General features: G+C 42.1%; 1 protein-coding gene across 1 annotated transcript in view; it reads left to right on the top strand.

The window, feature by feature from the left end:
- Positions 1-27512, top strand: part of mei-9 (DNA repair endonuclease XPF mei-9) — a 739294-nt gene that overhangs the window by 151517 nt on the left and 560265 nt on the right. Inside the window, exon 5 of the mRNA XM_071694005.1 lies at positions 17431-17528. Coding sequence (XP_071550106.1) covers positions 17431-17528 — 98 coding nt within the window. The remainder of the gene's footprint in view (positions 1-17430; positions 17529-27512) is intronic.

Here is a 27512-nt window from a genome sequence, read left to right as displayed (position 1 = left end):
AAAAAAAAAAAAATATATATATATCCCTGGGGATAGGGGAGAAAGAATACTTCCCACGTATTGCCTGCGTGTCGTAGAAGGCGACTAAAAGGGGAGGGAGCGTATGGCTGGAAATCCTCCCCTCTCGTTTTTTTTTTTAATTTTCCAAAAGAAGGAACAGAGAATTGGGCCAGGTGAGGGTATTCCCTCAAGGCCCAGTCCTCTGTTCTTAACGCTACCTCGCTAATGCGGGAAATGGCGAATAGTTTGACAGAAAGAAAAAAAATATATATATATACATATATATATATATATATATATATATATATATATATATATATATATATATATATATTTTTTTTTTTTTTGCTTTGTCACTGTCTCCCGCGTTTGCGAGGTAGCGCAAGGAAACAGACGAAAGAAATGGCCCAACCCACCCCCATACACATGTATATACATACGTCCACACACGCAAATATAAATACCTACACAGCTTTCCATGGTTTACCCAAGACGCTTCACATGCCCTGATTCAATCCATTGACAGCACGTCAACCCCGGTATACCACATCGATCGAATTCACTCTATTCCTTGCCCTCCTTTCACCCTCCTGCATGTTCAGGCCCCGATCACACAAAATCTTTTTCACTCCATCTTTCCCCCTCCAATCTGGTCTCCTACTTTTCTCGTTCCCTCCACCTCCGACACATATATCCTCTTGGTCAATCTTTCCTCACTCATTCTCTCCATGTGCCCAAACCATTTCAAAACACCCTCTTCTGCTCTCTCAACCACGCTCTTTTTATTTCCACACATCTCTCTTACCCTTACATTACTTACTCGATCAAACCACCTCACACCACACATTGTCCTCAAACATCTCATTTCCAGCACATCCATCCTCCTGCGCACAACTCTATCCATAGCCCACGCCTCGCAACCATACAACATCGTTGGAACCACTATTCCTTCAAACATACCCATTTTTGCTTTCCGAGATAATGTTCTCGACTTCCACACATTCTTCAAGGCTCCCAGAATTTTCGCCCCCGCCCCCACCCTATGATCCACTTTCGCTTCCATGGTTCCATCCGCTGCCAGATCCACTCCCAGATATCTAAAACACTTTACTTCCACCAGTTTTTCTCCATTCAAACTTACCTCCCAATTGACTTAACCCTCAACCCTACTGTACCTAATAACCTTGCTCTTATTCACATTTACTCTTAACTTTCTTCTTTCACACACTTTACCAAACTCAGTCACCAGCTTCTGCAGTTTCTCACATGAATCAGCCACCAGCGCTGTATCATCAGCGAACAACAACTGACTCACTTCCCAAGCTCTCTCATCCCCAACAGACTTCATACCTGCCCCTCTTTCCAAAACTCTTGCATTCACCTCCATAACAACCCCATCCATAAACAAATTAAAGAACCATGGAGACATCACACACCCCTGCCGCAAACCTACATTCACTGAGAACCAATCACTTTCCTCTCTTCCTACACGTACACATGCCTTACATCCTCGATAAAAACTTTTCACTGCTTCTAACAACTTGCCTCCCACACCATATATTCTTAATACCTTCCACAGAGCATCTCTATCAACTCTATCATATGCCTTCTCCAGATCCATAAATGCTACATACAAATCCATTTGCTTTTCTAAGTATTTCTCACATACATTCTTCAAAGCAAACACCTGATCCACACATCCTCTACCACTTCTGAAACCACACTGCTCTTCCCCAATCTGATGCTCTGTACATGCCTTCACCCTCTCAATCAATACCCTCCCATATAATTTACCAGGAATACTCAACAAACTTATACCTCTGTAATTTGAGCACTCACTCTTATCCCCTTTGCCTATGTACAATGGCACTATGCACGCATTCCGCCAATCCTCAGGCACCTCACCAGGAGTCATACATACATTAAATAACCTTACCAACCAGTCAATAATACAGTCACCCTCTTTTTTAATAAATTCCACTGCAATACCATCCAAACCTGCTGCCTTGCCGGCTTTCATCTTCCGCAAAGCTTTTACTACCTCTTCTCTGTTTACCAAATCATTTTCCCTAACCCTCTCACTTTGCACACCACCTCGACCAAAACACCCTATATCTGCCACTCTATCATCAAACACATTCAACAAACCTTCAAAATACTCACTCCATCTCCTTCTCACATCACCACTACTTGTTATCACCTCCCCATTAGCCCCTTTCACTGAAGTTCCCATTTGCTCCCTTGTCTTACCCACTTTATTTACCTCCTTCCAGAACATCTTTTTATTCTCCCTAAAATTTACTGATAGTCTCTCCCCCCAACTCTCACTTGCCCTCTTTTTCACCTCTTGCACCTTTCTCTTGACCTCCTGTCTCTTTCTTTTATACATCTCCCACTTAATTGCATTTTTTCCCTGCAGAAATCGTCCAAATGCCTCTCTCTTCTCTTTCACTAATAATCTTACTTCATCCCACCACTCACTACCCTTTCTAATTAACCCACCTCCCACTCTTCTTATGCCACAAGCATCTTTTGCGCAATCCATCACTGATTCCCTAAATACATCCCATTCCACCCCCACTTCCCTTACTTCCATTGTTCTCACCTTTTTCCATTCTGTACTCAGTCTCTCCTGGTACTTCCTCACACAAGTCTCCTTCCCAAGCTCACTTACCCTCACCACCCTCTTCACCCCAACATTCACTCTTCTTTTCTGAAAATCCATACAAATCTTCACCTTAGCCTCCACAAGATAATGATCAGACATCCCTCCAGTTGCACCTCTCAGCACATTAACATCCAAAAGTCTCTCTTTCGCACGCCTGTCAATTAACACGTAATCCAATAACGTTCTCTGGCCATCTCTCCTACTTACATACGTATACTTATGTATATCTCGCTTTTTAAACCAGGTATTCCCAATCACCAGTTCTTTTTCAGCACATAAATCTACAAGCTCTTCACCATTTCCATTTACAACACTGAACACCCCATGTATACCGATTATTCCCTCAACTGCCACATTAATCACCTTTGCATTCAAATCACCCATCACTATAACCCGGTCTTGTGCATCAAAAGCACTAACACACTCATTCAGCTGCTCCCAAAACACTTGCCTCTCATGATCTTTCTTCTCATGCCCAGGTGCAGATGCACCAATAATCACCCATCTCTCTCCATCAACTTTCAGTTTTACCCATATTAATCGAGAATTTACTTTCTTACATTCTATCACATACTCCCACAACTCCTGTTTCAGGAGTACTGCTACTCCTTCCTTTGCTCTTGTCCTCTCACTAACCCCTGACTTTATTCCCAAGACATTCCCAAACCACTCTTCCCCTTTACCCTTGAGCTTTGTTTCACTCAGAGCCAAAACATCCAGGTTCCTTTCCTCAAACATACCACCTATCTCCCCTTTTTTCACATCTTTGTTAATCCACACACATTTAGACACCCCAGTCTGAGACTTCGAGGAGGATGGGCACTCCCCGCGTGACTCCTTCTTCTGTTTTCCATTTTAGAAAGTTAAAAAAATACAAGGAGGGGAGGATTTCTGGCCCCCCGCTCCCGTCCCCTCTAGTCGCCTTCTACGACACGCGAGGAATGCGTGGGAAGTAGTCTTTCACCCCTATCCCAGGGATATATATATATATATATATATATATATATATATATATATATATATATATATATATATATATATATATATATATATATTATAATATATATATATATATATATATATATATATATATATATATATATATATATATATATATATATATATATATATATTAATTATCCCTGGGGATAGGGGAGAAAGAATACTTCTCATGTATTCCCTGCGTGTCATAGAAGGTGACTAAAAGGGAAGGAGCGGGGGGCTGGAAATCCTCCCCTCAAAGGGTCAGTCCTCTGTTCTTAACGCTACCTTGGTAATGCAGGAAATGACAAATAGTATGAAAATATATATATATGTATATATATATATATATATATATATATCTTTTTTTCTTTCAAACTATTCGCCATTTCCCGCATTAGTGAGGTAGCGTTAAGAACAGAGGACTGGGCCTTTGAGGGAATACCCTCACCTGGCCCAATCCTCTGTTCGTTCTTTTGAAAAAAAAAAAAAAAAAAAAAAAAAAAAAAAAAAAAAACGAGAGGGGAGGATTTCCAGCCCCCCGCTCCCTCCCCTTTTAGTCGCCTTCTACGACACGCAGGGAATACGTGGGAAGTATTCTTAATCCCCTATCCCCAGGGATAATATATATATATATATTTATTTTTTTTTTTATTATACTTTGTCGCTGTCTCCCGCGTTTGCGAGGTAGCGCAAGGAAACAGACGAAAGAAATGGCCCAACCCCCCCCCATACACATGTATATACATACGTCCACACACGCAAATATACATACATTAAATATATATATATATATATATATATATATATATATATATATATATATATATTTTTTTTTTTTTTTTTTTATACTTTGTCGCTGTCTCCCGCGTTTGCGAGGTAGCGCAAGGAAACAGACGAAAGAAATGGCCCAACCCCCCCCCATACACATGTACATACGTCCACACACGCAAATATACATACCTACACAGCTTTCCATGGTTTACCCCAGACGCTTCACATGCCTTGATTCAATCCACTGACAGCACGTCAACCCCTGTATACCACATCGCTCCAATTCACTCTATTCCTTGCCCTCCTTTCACCCTCCTGCATGTTCAGGCCCCGATCACACAAAATCTTTTTCACTCCATCTTTCCACCTCCAATTTGGTCTCCCTCTTCTCCTCGTTCCCTCCACCTCCGACACATATATCCTCTTGGTCAATCTTTCCTCACTCATTCTCTCCATGTGCCCAAACCATTTCAAAACACCCTCTTCTGCTCTCTCAACCACGCTCTTTTTATTTCCACACATCTCTCTTACCCTTACGTTACTCACTCGATCAAACCACCTCACACCACACATTGTCCTCAAACATCTCATTTCCAGCACATCCATCCTCCTGCGCACATCTCTATCCATAGCCCACGCCTCGCAACCATACAACATTGTTGGAACCACTATTCCTTCAAACATACCCATTTTTGCTTTCCGAGATAATGTTCTCGACTTCCACACATTTTTCAAGGCTCCCAAAATTTTCGCCCCCTCCCCCACCCTATGATCCACTTCCGCTTCCATGGTTCCATCCGCTGACAGATCCACTCCCAGATATCTAAAACACTTCACTTCCTCCAGTTTTTCTCCATTCAAACTCACCTCCCAATTGACTTGACCCTCACCCCTACTGTACCTAATAACCTTGCTCTTATTCACATTTACTCTTAACTTTCTTCTTCCACACACTTTACCAAACTCAGTCACCAGCTTCTGCAGTTTCTCACATGAATCAGCCACCAGCGCTGTATCATCAGCGAACAACAACTGACTCACTTCCCAAGCTCTCTCATCCCCAACAGACTTCATACTTGCCCCTCTTTCCAGGACTCTTGCATTTACCTCCCTAACAACCCCATCCATAAACAAATTAAACAACCATGGAGACATCACACACCCCTGCCGCAAACCTACATTCACTGAGAACCAATCACTTTCCTCTCTTCCTACACGTACACATGCCTTACATCCTCGATAAAAACTTTTCACTGCTTCTAACAACTTTCCTCCCACACCATATATTCTTAATACCTTCCACAGAGCATCTCTATCAACTCTATCATATGCCTTCTCCAGATCCATAAATGCTACATACAAATCCATTTGCTTTTCTAAGTATTTCTCACATACATTCTTCAAAGCAAACACCTGATCCACACATCCTCTACCACTTCTGAAACCGCACTGCTCTTCCCCAATCTGATGCTCTGTACATGCCTTCACCCTCTCAATCAATACCCTCCCATATAATTTACCAGGAATACTCAACAAACTTATACCTCTGTAATTTGAGCACTCACTCTTATCCCCTTTGCCTTTGTACAATGGCACTATGCACGCATTCCGCCAATCCTCAGGCACCTCACCATGAGTCATACATACATTAAATAACCTTACCAACCAGTCAACAATACAGTCACCCCCCTTTTTAATAAATTCCACTGCAATACCATCCAAACCTGCTGCCTTGCCGGCTTTCATCTTCCGGAAAGCTTTTACTACCTCTTCTCTGTTTACCAAATCATTTTCCCTAACCCTCTCACTTTGCACACCACCTCGACCAAAACACCCTATATCTGCCACTCTGTCATCAGACACATTCAACAAACCTTCAAAATACTCATTCCATCTCCTTCTCACATCACCGCTACTTGTTATCACCTCCCCATTTACGCCCTTCACTGAAGTTCCCATTTGCTCCCTTGTCTTACGCACCCTATTTACCTCCTTCCAGAACATCTTTTTATTCTCCCTAAAATTTACTGATAGTCTCTCACCCCAACTCTCATTTGACTTGGGGAGGCAGAAGTGATATTGTGACAGTGATTGTGTCAGCGTCGCGTCGCCTCGCCGCAGTGTATCGAGACAGACTTCCCCAGAACTTTTAAAGGGGAAGTAAATGTTTATAGTTGTGTTAATGGAGTGATAGTTTTCATGCATGGTGTTTTTGACAAGAAAATAGTGAAGTTGGAGAAAAATGTAGCTTAGACATTGAAGCTTATTGATACAGTGGTGAAATTGATGAGAACTGCTATTGACGTTTGTGTGAATAAATTGTACATTTCCTTTTCCATAGCCAGAGGTTGAACCATTATGTGACATTCTTTTTTTTCATTCATTTCAATCTAAAAGTTTGTTTTCTAAATTGTTTCTTACATTTTTCATATGTATATATATGTATGTGTGTGTGTGTGTGTGTATGTGCGTATGTGTGTGTATGTGTGTGTGTGTGTATATGTATATATATATGTATATTATCCCTGGGGATAGGGGTGAAAGAATACTTCCCACGTATTCCTCGCGTGTCGTAGAAAGCGACTAGAGGGGACGGGAGCGGGGGGCCGGAAATCCTCCCCTCCTTGTATTAACTTTCTAAAATGGGAAACAGAAGAAGGAGTCACGCGGGGAGTGATCATCCTCCTCGAAGGCTCAGAGTGGGGTGCCTAAATGTGTGTGGATGTAACCAAGATGTGAAAAAAGGAGAGATAGGTAGTATGTTTGAGGAAAGGAACCTGGATGTTTTGGCTCTGAGTGAAACGAAGCTCAAGGGTAAAGGGGAAGAGTGGTTTGGAAATGTCTGGGGAGTGAAGTCAGGGGTTAGTGAGAGGACAAGAGCAAGGGAAGGAGTAGCAATACTCCTGAAACAGGAGTTGTGGGAGTATGTGATAGAATATGGGTAAAATTGAAAGTTGATGGAGAGAGGTGGGTGATTATTGGTGCATATGCACCTGGGCATGAGAAGAAAGATCATGAGAGGCAAGTGTTTTGGGAGCAGCTGAATGAGTGTGTTAGCGGTTTTGATGCACGAGACCGGGTTATAGTGATGGGTGATTTGAATGCAAAGGTGAGTAATGTGGCAGTTGAGGGAATAATTGGTATGCATGGGGTGTTCAGTGTTGTAAATGTAAATGGTGAAGAGCTTGTAGATTTATGTGCTGAAAAAGGACTGATGATTGGGAATACCTGGTTTAAAAAGCGAGATATACATAAGTATACTTATGTAAGTAGGAGAGATGGCCAGAGAGCGTTATTGGATTACGTGTTAATTGACAGGCGTGCGAAAGAGAGACTTTTGGATGTTAATGTGCTGAGAGGTGCAACTGGAGGGATGTCTGATCATTATCTTGTGGAGGCTAAGGTGAAGATTAGTATGGGTTTTCAGAAAAGAGGAGTGAATGTTGGGGTGAAGAAGGTGGTGAGAGTGAGTGAGCTTGGGAAGGAGACCTGTGTGGGGAAGTACCAGGAGAGACTGTGTACAGAATGGAAAAAGGTGAGAACAATGGAAGTAAGGGGAGTGGGGGAGGAATGGGATGTATTTAGGGAATCAGTGATGGATTGCGCAAAAGATGCTTGTGGCATGAGAAGAGTGGGAGGTGGGCTGTTTAGAAAGGGTAGTGAGTGGTGGGATGAAGAAGTAAGAGTATTAGTGAAAGAGAAGAGAGAGGCATTTGGACGATTTTTGCAGGGAAAAAATGCAATTGAGTGGGAGAAGTATAAAAGAAAGAGACAGGAGGTCAAGAGAAAGGTGCAAGAGGTGAATATATATATATATATATATATATATATATATATATATATATATATATATATATATATATATATATATGTGTATATATATATATATATAGGGGTGAAAGAATACTTCCCACGTATTCCCTGCGTGTCGTAGAAGGCGACTAATAGGGAAGGGAGCGGGGGGCTGCAAATCCTCCCCTCTCATTTTTTCATTTTTTTTTTCCAAAGGAAGGAACAGAGAAGGGGGCCGAATGAGGATGTTTCCTTAGAGTCCCAGTTCTCTGTTCTTAACGCTACCTCGCTGACGTTGGAAATGGCGAATAGTATGAAAGAAAGAAAATATATATATATATATATATATATATATATATATATATATATATATATATATATATATATATATATATATACATTTTTTTTTTTTTTTTTTTATACTTTTTCGCTGTCTCCTGCGTTTGCGAGGTAGCGCAAGGAAACAGACGAAAGAAATGGCCCCAACCCCCCCCCCCATACACATGTACATACGTCCACACACGCAAATATACATACCTACACAGCTTTCCATGGTTTACCCCAGACGCTTCACATGCCTTGATTCAATCCACTGACAGCACGTCAACCCCTGTATACCACATCGCTCCAATTCACTCTATTCCTTGCCCTCCTTTCACCCTCCTGCATGTTCAGGCCCCGATCACACAAAATCTTTTTCACTCCATCTTTCCACCTCCAATTTGGTCTCCCTCTTCTCCTCGTTCCCTCCACCTCCGACACATATATCCTCTTGGTCAATCTTTCCTCACTCATTCTCTCCATGTGCCCAAACCATTTCAAAACACCCTCTTCTGCTCTCTCAACCACGCTCTTTTTATTTCCACACATCTCTCTTACCCTTACGTTACTTACTCGATCAAACCACCTCACACCACACATTGTCCTCAAACATCTCATTTCCAGCACATCCATCCTCCTGCGCACATCTCTATCCATAGCCCACGCCTCGCAACCATACAACATTGTTGGAACCACTATTCCTTCAAACATACCCATTTTTGCTTTCCGAGATAATGTTCTCGACTTCCACACATTTTTCAAGGCTCCCAAAATTTTCGCCCCCTCCCCCACCCTATGATCCACTTCCGCTTCCATGGTTCCATCCGCTGACAGATCCACTCCCAGATATCTAAAACACTTCACTTCCTCCAGTTTTTCTCCATTCAAACTCACCTCCCAATTGACTTGACCCTCACCCCTACTGTACCTAATAACCTTGCTCTTATTCACATTTACTCTTAACTTTCTTCTTCCACACACTTTACCAAACTCAGTCACCAGCTTCTGCAGTTTCTCACATGAATCAGCCACCAGCGCTGTATCATCAGCGAACAACAACTGACTCACTTCCCAAGCTCTCTCATCCCCAACAGATTTCATACTTGCCCCTCTTTCCAGGACTCTTGCATTTACCTCCCTAACAACCCCATCCATAAACAAATTAAACAATCATGGAGACATCACACACCCCATACATACATACATACCCATACATCTCAATGTACACATATATATATCATGCAGACACATACATATATACACATCCACACAATTCACATTGTCTGCCTTTATTCATTCCCATCGCCACCTCGCCACACATGGAATAACATCCCCCTCCCCCCTCATGTGTGCGAGATTAGCGCTAGGAAAGACAACAAAAGCCCCACTCGTTCACACTCAGTCTCTAACTGTCATTCTATAATGCCCAAAACCACAGCTTCCTTTCCACATCCATGCCCCACAGACCTTTAAATGGTTTACCCCCAGACACTTTACATGCCTTGGTTGAATCCATTGACAGCATGTCTTCCTTGGTTTAACACATCGTTCCAATTCACTCTATTTCTCTCATACCTTTCACCGTCCTCTGTGCTCAGGCCCAGATCATTTAAAATCTTTTTCACTCCATTCCTCCACCTCCAGTTTGGTCTCCTACTTCTGCTTCTTCCCTCCACCTCTGACACATATATCCTTTTTGTCAATCTCTTCTTACTCATTTTCTCCATGTGTCCAAACCATTTCAACACACCCTCTTCTGCTCTCTCAACCACGCTCTTTTTATTTCCACACATCTCTCTCACCCTTTCATTACTTACTCTATCAAACCATTTTCACACTACATATTGTCTTCAGACATCTGATTTCCAACACATCCACCCTACTCTGCATAACCATATCTTTATCCTATGTCTTGCAACCGTATAACATTGTTGGAACCACTATTCCTTCAAACATCCCGATTTTTGCTCTCGAAGATAGTGTTCTCACCTTCCACGCATTCTTCAACGCTTGCAGAACCTTTGCTCCCTCCCCCACCCTCTGACTCACTTCCGCTTCCATGGTTCCATCCCCTGTTAAGTCTACTTCCAGATATCTAAAACACTTCACTTTCTCCAGTTTTTCTCCATTCAAATTTACCTCCCAATTAAGTTGGCCCTCTACACTACTTAACCTAATAACCTTGCTGTTAGTCATGTTTACTCTCAAGCTTCGTCTTTCACACACTTTACGAAACTCAGTCACCAACTTCTGTAGTTTTTCACCTGAATCAGCTGCCACCGATGTATCATCAGCAAACAACTGACTCACTTCTGAAACCTTCTCATCCACAACAGACTGCATACATGCTTCTCTCCTCAAAATTCTTGCATTCACCTCCCTAACCACTCCATCCATGAACAAATTTAACAACCATGGAGACATCACACACCCCTGCCACAAATGGACATTCACTGGAAACCAGTCACTTTCCTCTCTTCCTGCTTGTACACATGCCTTACAGCCTTGGTAAAAACTTTTCACTGGTTCTAGGAACTTGCCTCCCCCACCATATCCTCCCAAAACTTTCCATAAAGCATCTCTATCCACCCTATCATATGCCTTCTCCAGATCCATAAATGCTACATACAAATCCATCTTTTTTACTAAGTATTTCTCACATACATTCTTCAAAGCAAACACCTGATCCACACATCCTCTACCACTTCTGAAACCACACTGCTCTAACCCAATCTGATGCTCTGGATATGCTTTTACCCTTTCAATCAATACCCTCCCATATAATTTACCAGGAATACTCAACAAACTTATACCTCTATAATTGGAACACTCACCTTTATCCCCTTTGTCTTTGTACAATGGCACTATGCATGCATTCCACCAGCCCTCAGGCACACCATGATCCATACATATTCTGAATATCCTTACCAACCAATCAACAACACAGTCACCCCCTTTTTTAATAAATTTCACTGCAATACCATCGAAACCCTCTGCTTTGCTGGCTTTCCTCTTCCGCAAAGCTTTCTCTATCATCATTTTTGTTCACCAAACCATTCTCCATGACCCATTCACTTTACACACCATCCCAACCAAAACACCCTATATCTGCCACTCTATCATCAAACACATTCAGTAAGCCTTCAAAATATTCACTCCATCTCTGTCTCGCTTCATCACTACTTGTTATTACCTCCCCATTTGCCCCCATCATCGATGTTCCCATTTGTTCTCTTGTCTTACGCTTTTTATTTACTTTCTTCCAATTATCTTTTTATTCTCCATAAAATTTAATGATACTCTCTCACCCCAACTCTCTTGCACCTTTCTCTTGACCTCCTGCCACTTTCTTTTATACATCTCCTAGTCATTTGCACTACTTTTTTGAAAAAATCGTCCAAATGCCTCTCTCTTCTCTTTCACTATTAATCTTATTCTTCATCCCACCTTTCACTTTCCTATCTAATCTGCCCACCTCCCACATTTCTCATGCCACATGCATCTTTTGCAGAAGCCATCACTGCTTCCCTAAATACCTCCCATTCCTTCCCCACTCCCCTTACGTCATTTTCTCTCACCTTTTGCCATTCTGCACTTAATCTCTCCTGCTGCTTCCTCTTGTAAGTCTCCTTTCCAGGCTCACTTACTCTCACCACTCTCTTCACCCCATCATTCTTTCTTCTTTTCTGAAAACCTTTACAAATCTTCACCTTTACCTCCATATGATAGTGATCAGACATCCCTCTAGCTGCCCTTCTCAGCACATTATCCTTTTACATGCCTATCAATTAATACATAATCCAGTAACACCCTCAGGCTATCTTTCCTACTCACATGCATATGTATACTTATGTATATCTTTCATTTTGAACCAGGTATTCCCAATCACCAATCCTTTTTCAGCACACAAATCCACAAGCTCTTCACCATTTCCATTTACAAAACTGAATACCCTATTGACACCAATTACATCCTCAACTGCCACATTACTCACCTTTGCATTTAAATCACCCATCACTGTAACCCAGTTTCGCGAATCAATGCTACTGACACACTCACTCAGCTGTTCCCAGATCACTGGCATCTTATGATCTTTCTTCTCTTTACCAGGTGCATAGGCACCAATAATCACCCATCTCTCTCCATCCACTTTCAGTTTTACCCATATCAATCTAGAGTTTACTTTCGTACACTCTATCACATATTCCCACAACTCCTGCTTCAGGAGTAGTGTTACTCCTTCCTTTGCTCTTGTCCTCTCACTAACCTCTGACTTTACTCCCAATATATTCCCAAACAACTCCTTCCCTTTACCCTTGAGTTTCGTTTCACTCAGAGCCAAAACATCCAGGTTCCTTTCCTCAGACATACTACCTATGTCTCCTTTTTTCTCATCTCGGTTAAATCTACACACATTTAGACACCCCAATCTGAGCCTTAAAGGAGGATGAACAGTCCCCACATGACTTTCTTCTGTTTCCCCTTTTAGAAATTTGAATACCTTGCTTTTTCCTGCATCAGCAAAGTAATGCCAGGAAACAGGCGAAGATTGGCCCATCTACTCCTATACACGTGTATATACATAAACGCCCATGTACGCTCAGATACTTACATGTAAATGTGCATATCAACATATACATACATATGCAAACACATATACAGACATATACATATATACACATGTGCATATTCATACTTGCCTTCATCCTTTCCTGTCGCTACCCCATCCCACAGGAGGCAGCATTGCTACCCTCTACTTCAGTGAGGTAGCACTAGGAAACCAGACAAAAATGCACATTTATTCACGCTCAATCTGTAGTTGCCGTGTGTAATGCACTGAAACTGTAGCTCCCTATTCACACCCAGGCCCCATAGACCTTTCCCTGGCTTAATGTAGATGCTTGACATGTCCTGGTTTAGTGTATTGATAGTACATCATCCCTGGTAATCTCATTGTTCCAGTTCACTTAATTCCTTGCACACCTCTCACCCTCCTGTATGTTCAGGCCCTGCTCGCTCAGAATCTTTTTCACTCCATCCTTCCACCTCCACTTTTGTCTCCCATTTCTCCTTTTTCCCTCCACCTCTGACACATATATCCTCTTCGTCAATCTTTTCTCACTCATTCTCTCTGTATATCCAAACCATTTCAACACACCCTCTTCTGCTATCTCAACCACACACTTTTTATTTCCACCTATCTCTTTTACCCTTTCATTACTTACTCAACGAAACCCCCTCACATCACATATTGTCCTCAAACATTTAATTTCCAACACATCCACCCTCCTCCATGCCTTGCAACCATATAGCATTGTTGGAACTACTATTCCTTCAAGCATACCCATTTTTGCTCTCTGAGATTATGTTCTCTACATCCACACATTCTTACTTGCTCTCAGAACCTTCACCCCCTCCCCCAACCTGTGACTCACTTGTGCTTCCATGGTTCCATCTGCTGCTAAGTCCACTCCCAGTTATCTAAAACACTTCACTTCTTCCTGCTTTTCTTCATTCAAACTTACATCCCAGTTAACTTGTCCCTCAACTCTACTGAACCTAATAACCTTGCTCTTATTCACATTTACTTTCAACTTTCTCCTTTCATACACTTTTCCACACTCAGTCACCAACTTCTGGAGTTTGTCACTCGAATCAGCCAATAGAGCTGTATTATTGGCGAACAACAACTGACTGACTTCCCAATTCCTCTCATCCCCAGCAGACTGCATACTCACCCCTCTCTCCAAAACCCTCTCTCCAAAACTCTTGCATTTATCTCTCCAACCAACCCATCCATAGATGAATTGAACAACAAAGGGGACATCACAAACCCCTACTGTAGACCTGACATTCACTGGGAACTAGTCACTCTTCTCTCTTCCTACTTGTACACATGCCATACATCCTTGGTAAAAACTTTTCATTGCTTCTAGCAACGTACCTCTTAAACCATATACTCTTAAAACCTTCCACAAAGCATCTCTATCAACCCTATCATATGTCTTCTCTAGATCCATAAGTGCTATATACAAATCCATCTGTTTTTCTAAGTATTTCTAACATACATTCTTCAAAGCAAACACCTGATCCACACATCCTCTACCACTTCTGAAACCATGCTGCTCTTACCCAGTCTGATGCTCTGTACATGCCTTCACCCTCTCAATCAATACCCTTCCAGGAATATTCAACAAACTCTTGCCTTTTTAGTATGAACACTCGCCTTTATCCCCTTTGCCTTTGTACAGTGGCACTCTGTATGCATTCCACCAATCCTTAGGCACTTCACCATGGTCCTACATACATTGAATATCCTTACCAACCAATAAACAACATGCTCACCCTGTTTTATAATGAATTCCACTGCAATACCATCCAAACCTGCTGCCTTGCCGGCTTTCATCTTCCGCAAAGCTGTCACTACCTCTTATTTCTTAACCAAACCATTCTCCCAGACTCTATCACTTCACCCACCACCCTGACCTAAACACCCTATATCTGCCACTCTATCATCAAACACATTTAACAAACCTTCAAAATGCTCACTCCATCTCCTCCTCACTTCATCACTACCTGTTATTACTTCCTCACTTGCCCTCTCCACCAGTGTTCCCATTTGTTCTCTTGTCTTATGCACATTATTTATCTCCTTCCAGAATGAAAAGTATGAATAGTTGTAAGATATTGCAAAGTTTTATCTTTGGAAGAGCAGTCCCATCAAAAATCTTTCATTCCAAATAAGTTGCAATTTCCATGTTACTGTAAGTAGTGCAGCCTTGGGATGCAGGGACCTTTAGAAAGAGGTCCTATGTAGCACCAGGAATCTTTCAAAGAAATTGGGACTGGGGTAATTATGGAGAGAGATTTAAATGATTAAAAGTGTTACTGAACTCCACATGCTTGAGGTTACACTGTGAATGAAAAGTCACCTTTGGGAGGCTGTATCATAGACAGAGTACAGTCTCATCAAAGAAGTATCACCCCAAAGGTGTACATCATTTTTCTAGTACTGCAAGCATTGTAACCTTGGAATGCTGGAGCTCTTGGGAAGGAGGTCCTGGAGTAACTCCAGGTGCTGTTACCATAGGGGTTTTGAGGTAATTATATATGATTAGGAAAAGATTAATGTTTACCACAAGACCAATTCATCAAGAATTGATGTTTTCTGCCTTGATGTGTTATTTGTATTAACATAGAAGTATTTGTTTTTTTTTATTTATTTTACTTTGTCGCTGTCTCCCACCTACACATGTATATACATACACGTCCACACACGCAAATATACATACCTATACATCTCAGCATATACATATATGTACACACACAGACATATACATATATACATGTGTGCATAATACATACTGTCTGCCTTTATTCATTCCCATCGCCACCCTGCCACACATGAAATAACAACCCCCTCCCCCCGCATATGCTCGAGGTAGTGCTAGGAAAAGACAACAAAGGCCACATTCGTTCACACTCAGTCTCTAGCTGTCATGTAATAATGCACCAAAACCACAGCTCCCTTTCCACATTCTGGCCCCACAGAACTTTCCATGGGTTACTCCAGACACTTCACATGCCCTGGTTCAATCCATTGACAGCACGTCGACCCTGGTATACCACATTTTTCCAATTCACTCTATTCCTTGCACGCCTTTCACCCTCCTGCATGTTCAGGCCCCAATCACTCAAAATCTTTTTCAATCCATCTTTCCTCCTCCAATCTGGTCTCCCACTGCTTGTTCCCTCCACCTCTGACATGCATATCCTCTTGGTCAATCTTTCCTCACTCATTCTCTCCATGTGACCAAACCATTTCAAAACACCCTTTTCTACTCTCTCAACCACATTCTTTTTATTACCAGACATCTCTCTTATCCTATTATTACTTACTCGATCAAACCACCTCACACCACATATTGTCCTCAAATATCTCATTTCCAGCACATCCACCCTCCTCCATACATCTCTATCTATAGACCACACCTCGCAACCACATAAGATTGTTGGAACCACTATTCCTTCAAACATACCCATTTTTGCTTTCCAAGATAATGTTCTCGACTTCCACACATTCTTCAATGCTACCAGAACTTTCACCCCCTCCCCCACCCTATGATTCACTTCCGCTTCCATGGTTCCATCCGCTGCCAAATCCACTCCCAGATATCTAAAACACTTCACTTCCTCCAGTTTTTCTCCATTCAAACTTACCTCCCAATTGACTTGTCCCTCAACCCTACTGTACCTAATAACCTTGCTCTTATTCACATTTACTCTTAGCTTTCTTGTTCTGCACACTTTCCCAAACTCAGTCACCAGCTTCTGCAGTTTCTCACCCGAATCAGCCACCAGCGCTGTATCATCAGTGAACAACTGACACACTTCCCAAGCTCTCTCATCCACAACAGACTGCATACTTGCCCCTCTTTCCAAAACTCTTGCATTCACCTCCCTGACAACCCCATCCATTAACAAATTAAACAACCATGGAGACATCACACATTAAAGATTTCACCGAGGTATCACAATTTTCCAATTTAGATGTAGAACTCATTTTCAGATTGGCAGTCCATAGATTCAGTGTTTCTGAAGTCATATGAAATAATTGCCATGATTAGGTTCTGAATTTTTGTTCGTGATTTTTGTAACTCTGTAACACTGAATCATATGATGTATAAGTTTTAGTTGTCCCTAGAGGCTTAAATTGCATAGGTGTTTAGTTGTTAATTTTTTCATTTGATAAATTGCTTTAACATGATATTGTCTTGAGTGGCCAAAAACTTAGAATCTTTCTGTACATTGTTTTGATGAAAGTAACTTTAATTGTCATTAGAAACAACTTTTCTTCTGTATTTAATTCATGGATTTAAAGAGGACTTTTTCAGGTCACAGATCTACCATCAGGGTGGGGTGTTGTTTGTTACATCTCGAATCATGGTAATGGATTTACTGATGGAACGTGTTCCAGTTGAACTTATTACAGGTGAGATCATATATGCTTCTTTCCACAGTGTGAATATAGTCAAGAAAATGTATTTTATTTGTGTAGTAGTATCAGTTCTGCAAAGCATTCCTTTCATTCTCCATAACTGCAGTTACACTTTTTTGTAATTTCAGCTTGCACTGTCTTGTCCATCCATATAACCTATGGTTTACCATAGACATTTGCCTTATTCTTGTATATATTTACCTATCTTTCATAACATCTATTTCCTTTATATACAGAAACATTTTCATGAGGTGAAGTTGGTGTCTTAGAATATATGACTTAGGATATGTAAGCTTTATTCTCCAGGAGTCACTTACATAAGCAGTGTATGCAGTTTTAACCTCTGTTTTCTCTGGATATGCATTAGTTGAACTAGAAATGACAGCCCTGATGTATCTGGGAGGCTGCCTCTGACACCAGGCATTCAAAATTTCATATAAGTTAAGGAAAGAATGTAAAAGATAAAAAAGAATTCAAAGATCTTTGTAGAGCAAGTTCTCTGGCTTTTATAGCCAACCATGCAATACCTTTTAGTAGGCTTTCCCCTAATTGCGATCTGTGCGTTTTACAAACATCCTTACATATGATAGGAAAAAATGCATAGATAACTATATGAAAATGATGAAACATGAATTAAAGAGTCATATGATAAAGCTGGTTAATAAAATAATGAGAAAATCATGATAGAAATTGAGTAGGATAAAAGAATGCTGTACAGGTATACAAATTCTACATGCCATGCTGACATGTGTCTGACGCACATCCATTTCGAGATCCGACTGGTCAGTCAGGATGGAACCTGGACGTATGTCGGGTAAGGGATATACTTGCTATTTTTCATTCCTCACTCAAGCCCTCACCAGAGGAGCCACCTTTGCTTTGCCAGCATATAAATTCACATTACTCATATTATTGTTTATTTTATTTTGCTTTGTCGCTGTCTCCCGCATTAGCGAGGTAGCGCAAGGAAACAGAAGAAAGAATGGCCCTACCCACCCACATACACATGTATATACATGCACGTCCACACACGCAAATATACATACCTATACATCTCAACGTATACATATATATACACACACACACAGACATATACATATATACACATGTACATAATTCATACTGTCTGCCTTTATTCATTCCCATCGCCACCTCGCCACACATGAAATAACAACTCCCCCCCCTCATGTGTGCGAGGTAGCGCTAGGAAAAGACAACAAAGGCCACATTCGCTCACACTCAGTCTCTAGCTGTCATGTAATAATGCACCGAAACCACAGCTCCCTTTCCACATACAGGCCCCACAGATCTTTCCATGGTTTACCCCAGACGCTTCACTTGCCCTGGTTCAATCCATTGACAGCACGTCGACCCCGGTATACCACATCATTCCAATTCACTCTATTCCTTGCACGCCTTTCACCCTCCTGCATGTTCAGGCCCCGATCACTCAAAATCTTTTTCACTCCATCTTTCCACCTCCAGTTTGGTCTCCCACTTCTCCTCGTTCCCTCCACCTCTGACACATATATCCTCTTGGTCAATCTCTCCTCACACATTCTCTCCATGTAACCAAACCTTTCAAAACACCCTCTTCTGCTCTCTCAACTACACTCTTTTTATTACCACACACCTCTCTTACCCTATTGTTACTTACTCGATCAAACCACCGCACACCACATATTGTCCTCAAACATCTCATTTCCAGCACATCCACCCTCCTGTGCACAACTCTATCCATAGCCCATGCCTCGCAACCATATAACATTGTTGGAACCTCTATTCCTTCAAACATACCCATTTTTGCTTTCCGAGATAATGTTCTCGACTTCCACACATTCTTCAACACTTCCAGAACTTTCGCCCCCTCCCCCACCCTATGATTCACTTCCGCTTCCATGGTTCCATCCACTGCCAAATCCATTCCCAGATATCTAAAACACTTCACTTCCTCCAGTTTTTCTCCATTCAGTCTTACCTCCCAATTGACTTGACCCTCAACCCTACTGTACCTAATACCCTTGCTCTTATTCACATTTACTCTCTGCTTTCTTCTTTCACACACTTTACCAAACTCAGTCACCAGCTTTTGCAGTTTCTCACATGAATCAGCCACCAGCGCTGTATCATCAGCGAACAACAACTGACTCACTTCCCAAGCTCTCTCATCCCCAACAGACTGCATACTTGCCCCTCTTTCCAAAACTCTTGCATTCACCTCCCTAACAACCCCATCCATAAACAAATTAAACAACCATGGAGACATCACACACCCCTGCCGCAAAACTACATTCACTGAGAACCAATCACTTTCCTCTCATCCTACACATACACATGCCTTACGTCCTCAATAAAAACTTTTCACTGCTTCTAACAACTTGCCTCCCACACCATATATTCTTAATACCTTCCACAGAGCATCTCTATCAACTCTATCATATGCCTTCTCCTGATCCATAAATGCTACATACAAATCCATTTGCTTTTCTAAGTATTTCTCACAAACATTCTTCAAAGCAAACACCTGATCCACACATCCTCTACCACTTCTGAAACCACACTGCTCTTCCCCAATCTGATGCTCTGTACATGCCTCCACCCTCTCAATCAATACCCTCCCATATAATTTCCCAGGAATATTCAACAAACATATACCTCTGTAATTTGAGCACTCACTTTTATCCCCTTTGTCTTTGTACACTGGCACTATGCAAGCATTCCGCCAATCCTCAGGCACCTCACCATGAGTCATACATACATTAAATAACCTTACCAACCAGTCAACAATAGTCACCCCCTTTTATGATAAAGTCCACTGCAATACCATCCAAACCCGCTGCCTTGCCTGCTTTCATCTTCTGCAAAGCTTTTACTACCTCTTCTCTGTTTACCAAATCATTTTCCCTAACCCTCTCACTTTGCACACCGCCTTGACCAAAACACCCTATATCTGCCACTCTATCATGAAACACATTCAACATACCTTCAAAATACTCACTCCATCTCCTTCTCACATCACCACTACTTGTTATCACCTCCCCATTAGCGCCCTTCACTGAAGTTCCCATTCGCTCCCTTGTCTTACGCACTTTGTTTACCTCCTTCCAAAATGTTTTTTTTATTCTCCCTAAAATTTAATGATACTCTCTCACCCCAACTCTCATTTGCCATCTTTTGCACCACTTGCACCTTTCTCTTGACCTCCTGTCTCTTTCTTTTATACATCTCCCACTCATTTGCATTATTTCCCTGCAAAAGTCGTCCAAATGCCTCTCTCTTCTCTTTCACTAATAATCTTACTTCTTCATCCCACCACTCACTACCCTTTCGAATCTGCCCACCTCCCACACTTCTCATGCCACAAGCATCTTTTGCACATGCCATCACTGCTTCCCTAAATACATCCCATTCCTCCCCCACTCCCCTTGCATCCTATGTTCTCACCTTTTTCCATTCTGTACTCAGTGTCTCCTGGTACTTCCTCACACAAGTCTCCTTCCCAAGCTCACTTACTCTCACCACTCTCTTCACCCCAACATTCTCTCTTCTTTTTTGAAAACATCTACAAATCTTCACCTTCGCCTCCACAAGATAATGATCAGACATCCCTCCAGTTGCACCTCTCAGCACATTAATATCCAAAAGTCTCTCTCACGCGCCTATTAATTAACACATAATCCAATAATGCTCTCTGGCCATCTCTCCTACTTACACACGTATACTTATGTACATCTCTCTTTTTAAACCAGGTATTCCCAATCACCAGTCCTTTTTCAGCACATAAATCTACAAGCTCTCCACCATTTCCATTTACAATGCTGAACACCCCATTTACACCAATTATTCCCTCAACTGCCACATTACTCGCCTTTGCATTCAAATCACCCATCACTATAACCCGGTCTCGTGCATCAAAACTACTAGCACACTGTCTCAGCTGCTCCCAAAACACTTGCCTCTCATGATGTTTCTTCTCATGCCCAGGTGCATATGCCCCCATAACCACACATCTCTCTCCATCCACTTTCAGTTTTACCCATATCAATCTAGAGTAGAATTTACTTTCTTACACTCTATCACATATTCCCACCACTCCTGTTTCAGGAGTAGTGCTACTCCTTCCCTTGCTCTTGTCCTCTCACTAACTCCTGACTTTACTCCCAAGACATTCCCAAACCACTCTTCCCCTTTACCTTTGAGCTTCGTTTCACTCAAAGCCAAAACATCCAGGTTCCTTTCCTCAAACATACTACCTCTCTCTCCTTTTTTTCCGTCTTTTCCGTCCACACACATTTAGATACCCCAATCTGAGCCTTTGAGGAGGATGAGCACTCCATGCGTGACTCCTTCTTCTGTTTCCCCTTTTAGAAATTTAAAATACAAGGAGGGGAGGGTTCCAGCCCCCTGCTCCCCTCCCCTTTAGTTGCCTTCTACGACACGTGAGAAATGCGTGGGAAATATTCTTTCTCCCCTATCCCCAGGGATAGGGTGGTTGGTTGTGATGTGGTTTGGTTTGGGGAGTTGTGTGCTGCTGCAAAGAACAGGGGGCTGAATGTGTCGAATGTCAATATCTCTGATGCCTGTTCCCGCTAGAACTCCCTAAAAGGGATGGCTACTGCAATAGTCTCCATAAGTAGTGAACATCAGTGCTGCTTTTTAGCCTATAGTTACTATAGTTACATAATGTCTGCATCCCCACAAAATTCCCTGGTCACCCCTTAACCCTTGACTAACAGGAGTTCAACATCCCCTCTTTCATAGCCCTCAGTGATCAGCCACTCTCACTCAACAAAACTTCAACTATACTAAGTATCTCATAAAATCCTCATGACATTCACTACCTACACCATAGACACCAACACAGATCCTTTAAACAAACTAATACCATCAGAACACTTACTGGCACCAACTTCAAATAGGAACAAGAGTCCCACAGTATCATCTGCTAAAGGTTCATTCACTCCTTACTAAGCTATGTCTAACCTGCTTGGTTATCAACACTTCCAGAAGCAAGTGAAACAAACCTGCATACCACACAGAAGACAGGACTCAATAATCACTGATTACCTGGCAGTCACAAATATCCAACACCTGCACAATAAAACAAAAACACTCCTTGATTGCACCTCAACACATTCAGCCCCCTGTTCTTTGCAGCAGCACACAACTCCCCCAACCAAACCACATCACAACCAACCACCAACACCCAAGCAGAAATAGCAAGCCTACCAAATGTCTCTTACGTTAAGAAACCTATTCTGAGATCCCCCCCCCCCCATGACCACAACATTGACAAAAATATTCATATAGTAATGATTTAACAATCACTGATCATAAGCCTCCTTATTCAGTCTTAAAATTCTTCTCCAACAGCCATGCAGCCATCTGAAATGACGCTTCTCCGACAAGTATGGGCTATACCTTCTCATCTTTATGCTGATCACTTCATCTTTACAAAAATTGATTCATATCACACCAACCCTGAGGGCTACTTTCTTCTTCTGCATGCACCTCACAAAGACAAACACACAACATCACAGTACATCATGATCTGTGGTCCTGCCTGATGTGCTATGAGAAGCCCCATTGAAGGGGTCTTAGGATACCCTAGCTACTGTTAATCAGTCTAGGGTAGAAATATTTATATGGTAACTGTGAAAGTTTTACTGCCAAAGGATTCCACCATTTTTGTCCTTTGCATATAAGATATCTTAGTATTTATTTGTCAGACCTTTACTTGGAGAGGATTGGTTCACTGGGTCTATCTATCTATCTGTCAGTATCTCTGATGCCTGTTCCCGTTAGAACTCCCTCAGAGGGGTGGCTACTGCAAGTCTTCATAAGTAGTGAACATCGGTGCTGCTTCTTAGCCTTCAGTGCCTCACCCTTAACAGGCCACCAGCAGAGAGCAACACTTAACACAATGTTTGCAGATGCTCCTACCTATTTTTCTTACTTACTTCTACCTAATGCTTCTGCTTAATGTGCCTACCTATTACTTCCACCTAATGTCTGTGCCGAATGGTTCTGCCCAAATGTTCCTATTTAATTATTTTGCTTTGTCGCTGTCTCCCGCGTTAGCGAGGTAGCGCAAGGAAACAGACAAAAGAATGGCCCAACCCACCCATATGCAGATGTATATACATACACGTCCACACACGCAAATATACATACCTATACATCTCAATGTACACATGTATATATATACACACACAGACATATACATATATACACATGTACATAATTCATACTGTCTGCCTTTATCCATTATCATCGCCACCTCGCCACACATAGAATAACAACCCCCTCCCCCCCTCATGTGTGCGAGGTAGCGCTAGGAAAAGACAACAAAGGCCCCATTTGTTCACACTCATTCTCTAGCTGTCATGTAATAATGCACCGAAACCACAGCTCCCTTTCCACATCCAGGCCCCACAGAACTTTCCATAGTTTACCCCAGGCGCTTCACATGCCCTGGTTGAATCCATTGACAGCACGTCGACCCCGGTATACCACTTCGTTCCAATTCACTCTATTCCTTGCACGCCTTTCACCCTCCTGCATGTTCAGGCCCCGATCACTCAAAATCTTTTTCACTTCATCTTTCCACCTCCAATTTAGTCTCCCACTTCTCCTCATTCCCACCACCTCTGACACATATCATCTTGGTCAATCTTTCCTCACTCATTCTCTCCATGTGACCAAACCAATTCAAAACACCCTCTTCTGCTCTCTCAACCACACTCTTTTTGTTTCCACACATCTCTCTTACCCTTACATTACTTACTCGATCAAACCACCTCACACCACATTTTGTCCTCAAACATCTCATTTCCAGCACATCCACCCTCCTGTGCACTACTCTATCCATAGCCCACGCCTCGCAACCATACAACATTGTTGGAACCACTATTCCTTCAAACATACCCATTTTTGCCCTCCGAGATAATGTTCTCGACTTCCACACATTCTTCAAGGCTCCCAGAATTTTCACCCCCTCCCCCACCCTATGATTCACTTTCGCTTCCTTGATTCCATCCACTGCCAGATCCACTCCCAGATACCTAAAACACTTTACTTCCTCCAGTTTTTCTCCATTCAATCTTACCTCCCAATTGACTTGACCCTCAACCCTACTGTACCTAATAACCTTGCTCTTATTCACATTTACTCTTAACTTTCTTCTTTCACACACTTTGCCAAACTCAGTCACCAGCTTCTGCAGTTTCTCACATGAATCAGTCACCAGTGCTGTATCATCAGCGAACAACAACTGACTCACCTCCCAAGCTCTCTCATCCACAACAGACTGCATACTTGCCCATCTTTCCAAAACTCTTGCATTCACCTCCCTAACAACCCAATCCATAAACAAATTAAACAACCATGGAGACATCACACACCCCTGCCGCAAACCTACATTCACTGAGAACCAATCACTTTCCTCTCTTCCTACACGTACTCATGCCTTACATCCTCGATAAAAACTTTTCACTGCTTCTAACAACTTGCCTCCCACACCATATATTCTTAATACCTTCCACAGAGCATCTCTATCAACTCTATCATATGCCTTCTCCAGATCCATAAATGCTACATACAAATCCATTTGCTTTTCTAAGTATTTCTCACATACATTCTTCAAAGCAAACACCTGATCCACACATCGTCTACCACTTCTGAAACCACACTGCTCTTCCCCAATCTGATTCTCTGTACATGCCTTCACCGTCTCAATCAATACCCTCCCAAATAATTTACCAGGAATACTCAACAAACTTATACCTCTGTAATATGAGCACTCACTCTTATCCCCTTTGCCTTTGTACAATGGCACTATACAAGCATTCCGCCAATCCTCAGGCACCTCACCATGAATCATACATACATTAAATCACCTTACCAACCAATCAACAATACAGTAACCCCCTTTTTTGATAAATTCCACTGCAATACCATCCAAACCTGCTGCCTTGCCTGCTTTCATCTTCCGCAAAGATTTTACTACCTCTTCTCTATTTACCAAATCATTTTCCCTAACCTTCTCACTTTGCACACCACCTCAACCGAAACACCCTATATCTGCCACTCTATCATGAAACACATTCAACAAACCTTCAAAATACTCACTCCAGCCTCCCTCTCACATCACCACTACTTGTTATCACCTCCCCATTAGCCCCCTTCACTGAAGTTCCCATTTGCTCCCTTGTCTTATGCACTTTATTTACCTCCTTCCAAAACATTTTTTTATTTTCCCTAAAATTTAATGATACTCTCTCACCCCAACTCTCATTTGCTGTCTTTTTCACCTCTTGCACCTTTCTCTTGACCTCCTGCCTCTTTTTTTTATTATACATCTCTCACTCATTTGCATTTTTTCCCTGCAAAAATCGTCCAAATGCCTCTCTCTTCTCTTTCACTATTAATCTTACTTCTTCATCCCACCACTCACTACCCTTTCTAATCAACCCACCTCCCATGCTTCTCATGCCACAAGCATCTTTTGTGCAAGCCATCACTGCTTCCCTAAATACATCCCATTCCTCCCCCACTCCCCCTACCTCCTTTGTTCTCACCTTTTTCCATTCTGTTCTCAATCTCTCCTGGTACTTCCTCACACAAGTCTCCTTCCCAAGCTCGCTCACTCTCACCACTCTCTTCACCCCAACATTCTCTCTTCTTTTCTGAAAACCCCTACAAATCTTCACCTTCGCCTTCACAAGATAATGATCAGACAGCCTTCCAGTTGCACCTCTCAGCACATTAACATCCAAAAATCTCTCTTTCGTGCGCCTATCAATTAACGCATAATCCAATAACGCTCTATGGCCATCTCTCCTACTTTTATGTATATCTCGCTTTTTAAACCAGGTATTCCCAATCACCAGTCCTTTTTCAGCACATAAATCTGCAAGCTCTTCACCATTTCCATTTACAACACTGAACAACCCATGTATACCAATTATTCCCTCAACTGCCTCTTTACTCACCTTTGCATTCAAATCACCCATCACTATAACCCGGTCTCGTGCATCAAAACCACTAACACACTCATTCAGCTGCTCCCAAAGCACTTGCCTCTCATGATCTTTCTTCTCATTCCCAGGTGCATATGCACCAATAATCACCCATCTCTCTCCATCAACTTTCAGTTTTACCCATATCAATCTAGAATTTACCATCTTACACTCTATCACATACTCCCACAACACCTGTTTCAGGAAAAGTGCTACTCCTTCCCTTGCTCTTGTCCTCTCACTAACCCCTGACTTTACTCCCAAGACATTCCCAAACCACTCTTCCCCTTTACCCTTGAGCTTCGTTTCACTCAGAGCCAAAACATCCAGGTTCCTTTCCTGAAACATACTACCTATCTCTCCTTTTTTCTCATCTTGGTTACATCCACACACATTTAGACACCCAAGTCTGAGCCTTCGAGGAGGATGAGCACTCCCCGCGTGACTTCTTCTTCTGTTTCCCCTTTTAGAAAGTTAAGATACAAGGAGGGAAGGGTTTCTGGCCCCCTGCTCCTGTCCCCTTTAGTTGCCTTCTACGACATGTGAGGAATGCGTGGGAAGTATTCTTTCTCCCCTATCCCCTATACTTTTATCTACTACTCCTACAATTTTGCCAAAATGGTGCTCACAGCAGAAAAATCTAGAGTTACAAAGAATGAGTTATCTGTCAATCTATCTATGTATCTATCTATATCTCTGATGTCTGTTCCATCCGGGGACTCTCATCAAGGGGTATCCTTACATGCCTCCCTCGCATACACCATTCCACTCATTTTTCGTCTGTTTCTCTCCCTCCAGTATTCCTCCATCCTGTTTGCCCATGTCACAGGCAGTCTTCCTCTCCTACCCTCCCCTTTGATTATCCTGTCATATGCTCTCCTTGTAAACTCCCAGTCTTGAATTCTTCCCACATGCCCACACCACCTCAAAGTATTACGTTTCACCCATTCTACCACTC

This window comes from Panulirus ornatus, chromosome 4 (genome assembly GCF_036320965.1).
Source record: "Panulirus ornatus isolate Po-2019 chromosome 4, ASM3632096v1, whole genome shotgun sequence".
Lineage (NCBI taxonomy): Eukaryota > Metazoa > Arthropoda > Malacostraca > Decapoda > Palinuridae > Panulirus > Panulirus ornatus.
The sequence above is the reverse complement of the archived record's forward strand: the minus strand, read 5'-3'. Positions and strand labels throughout refer to the sequence as shown.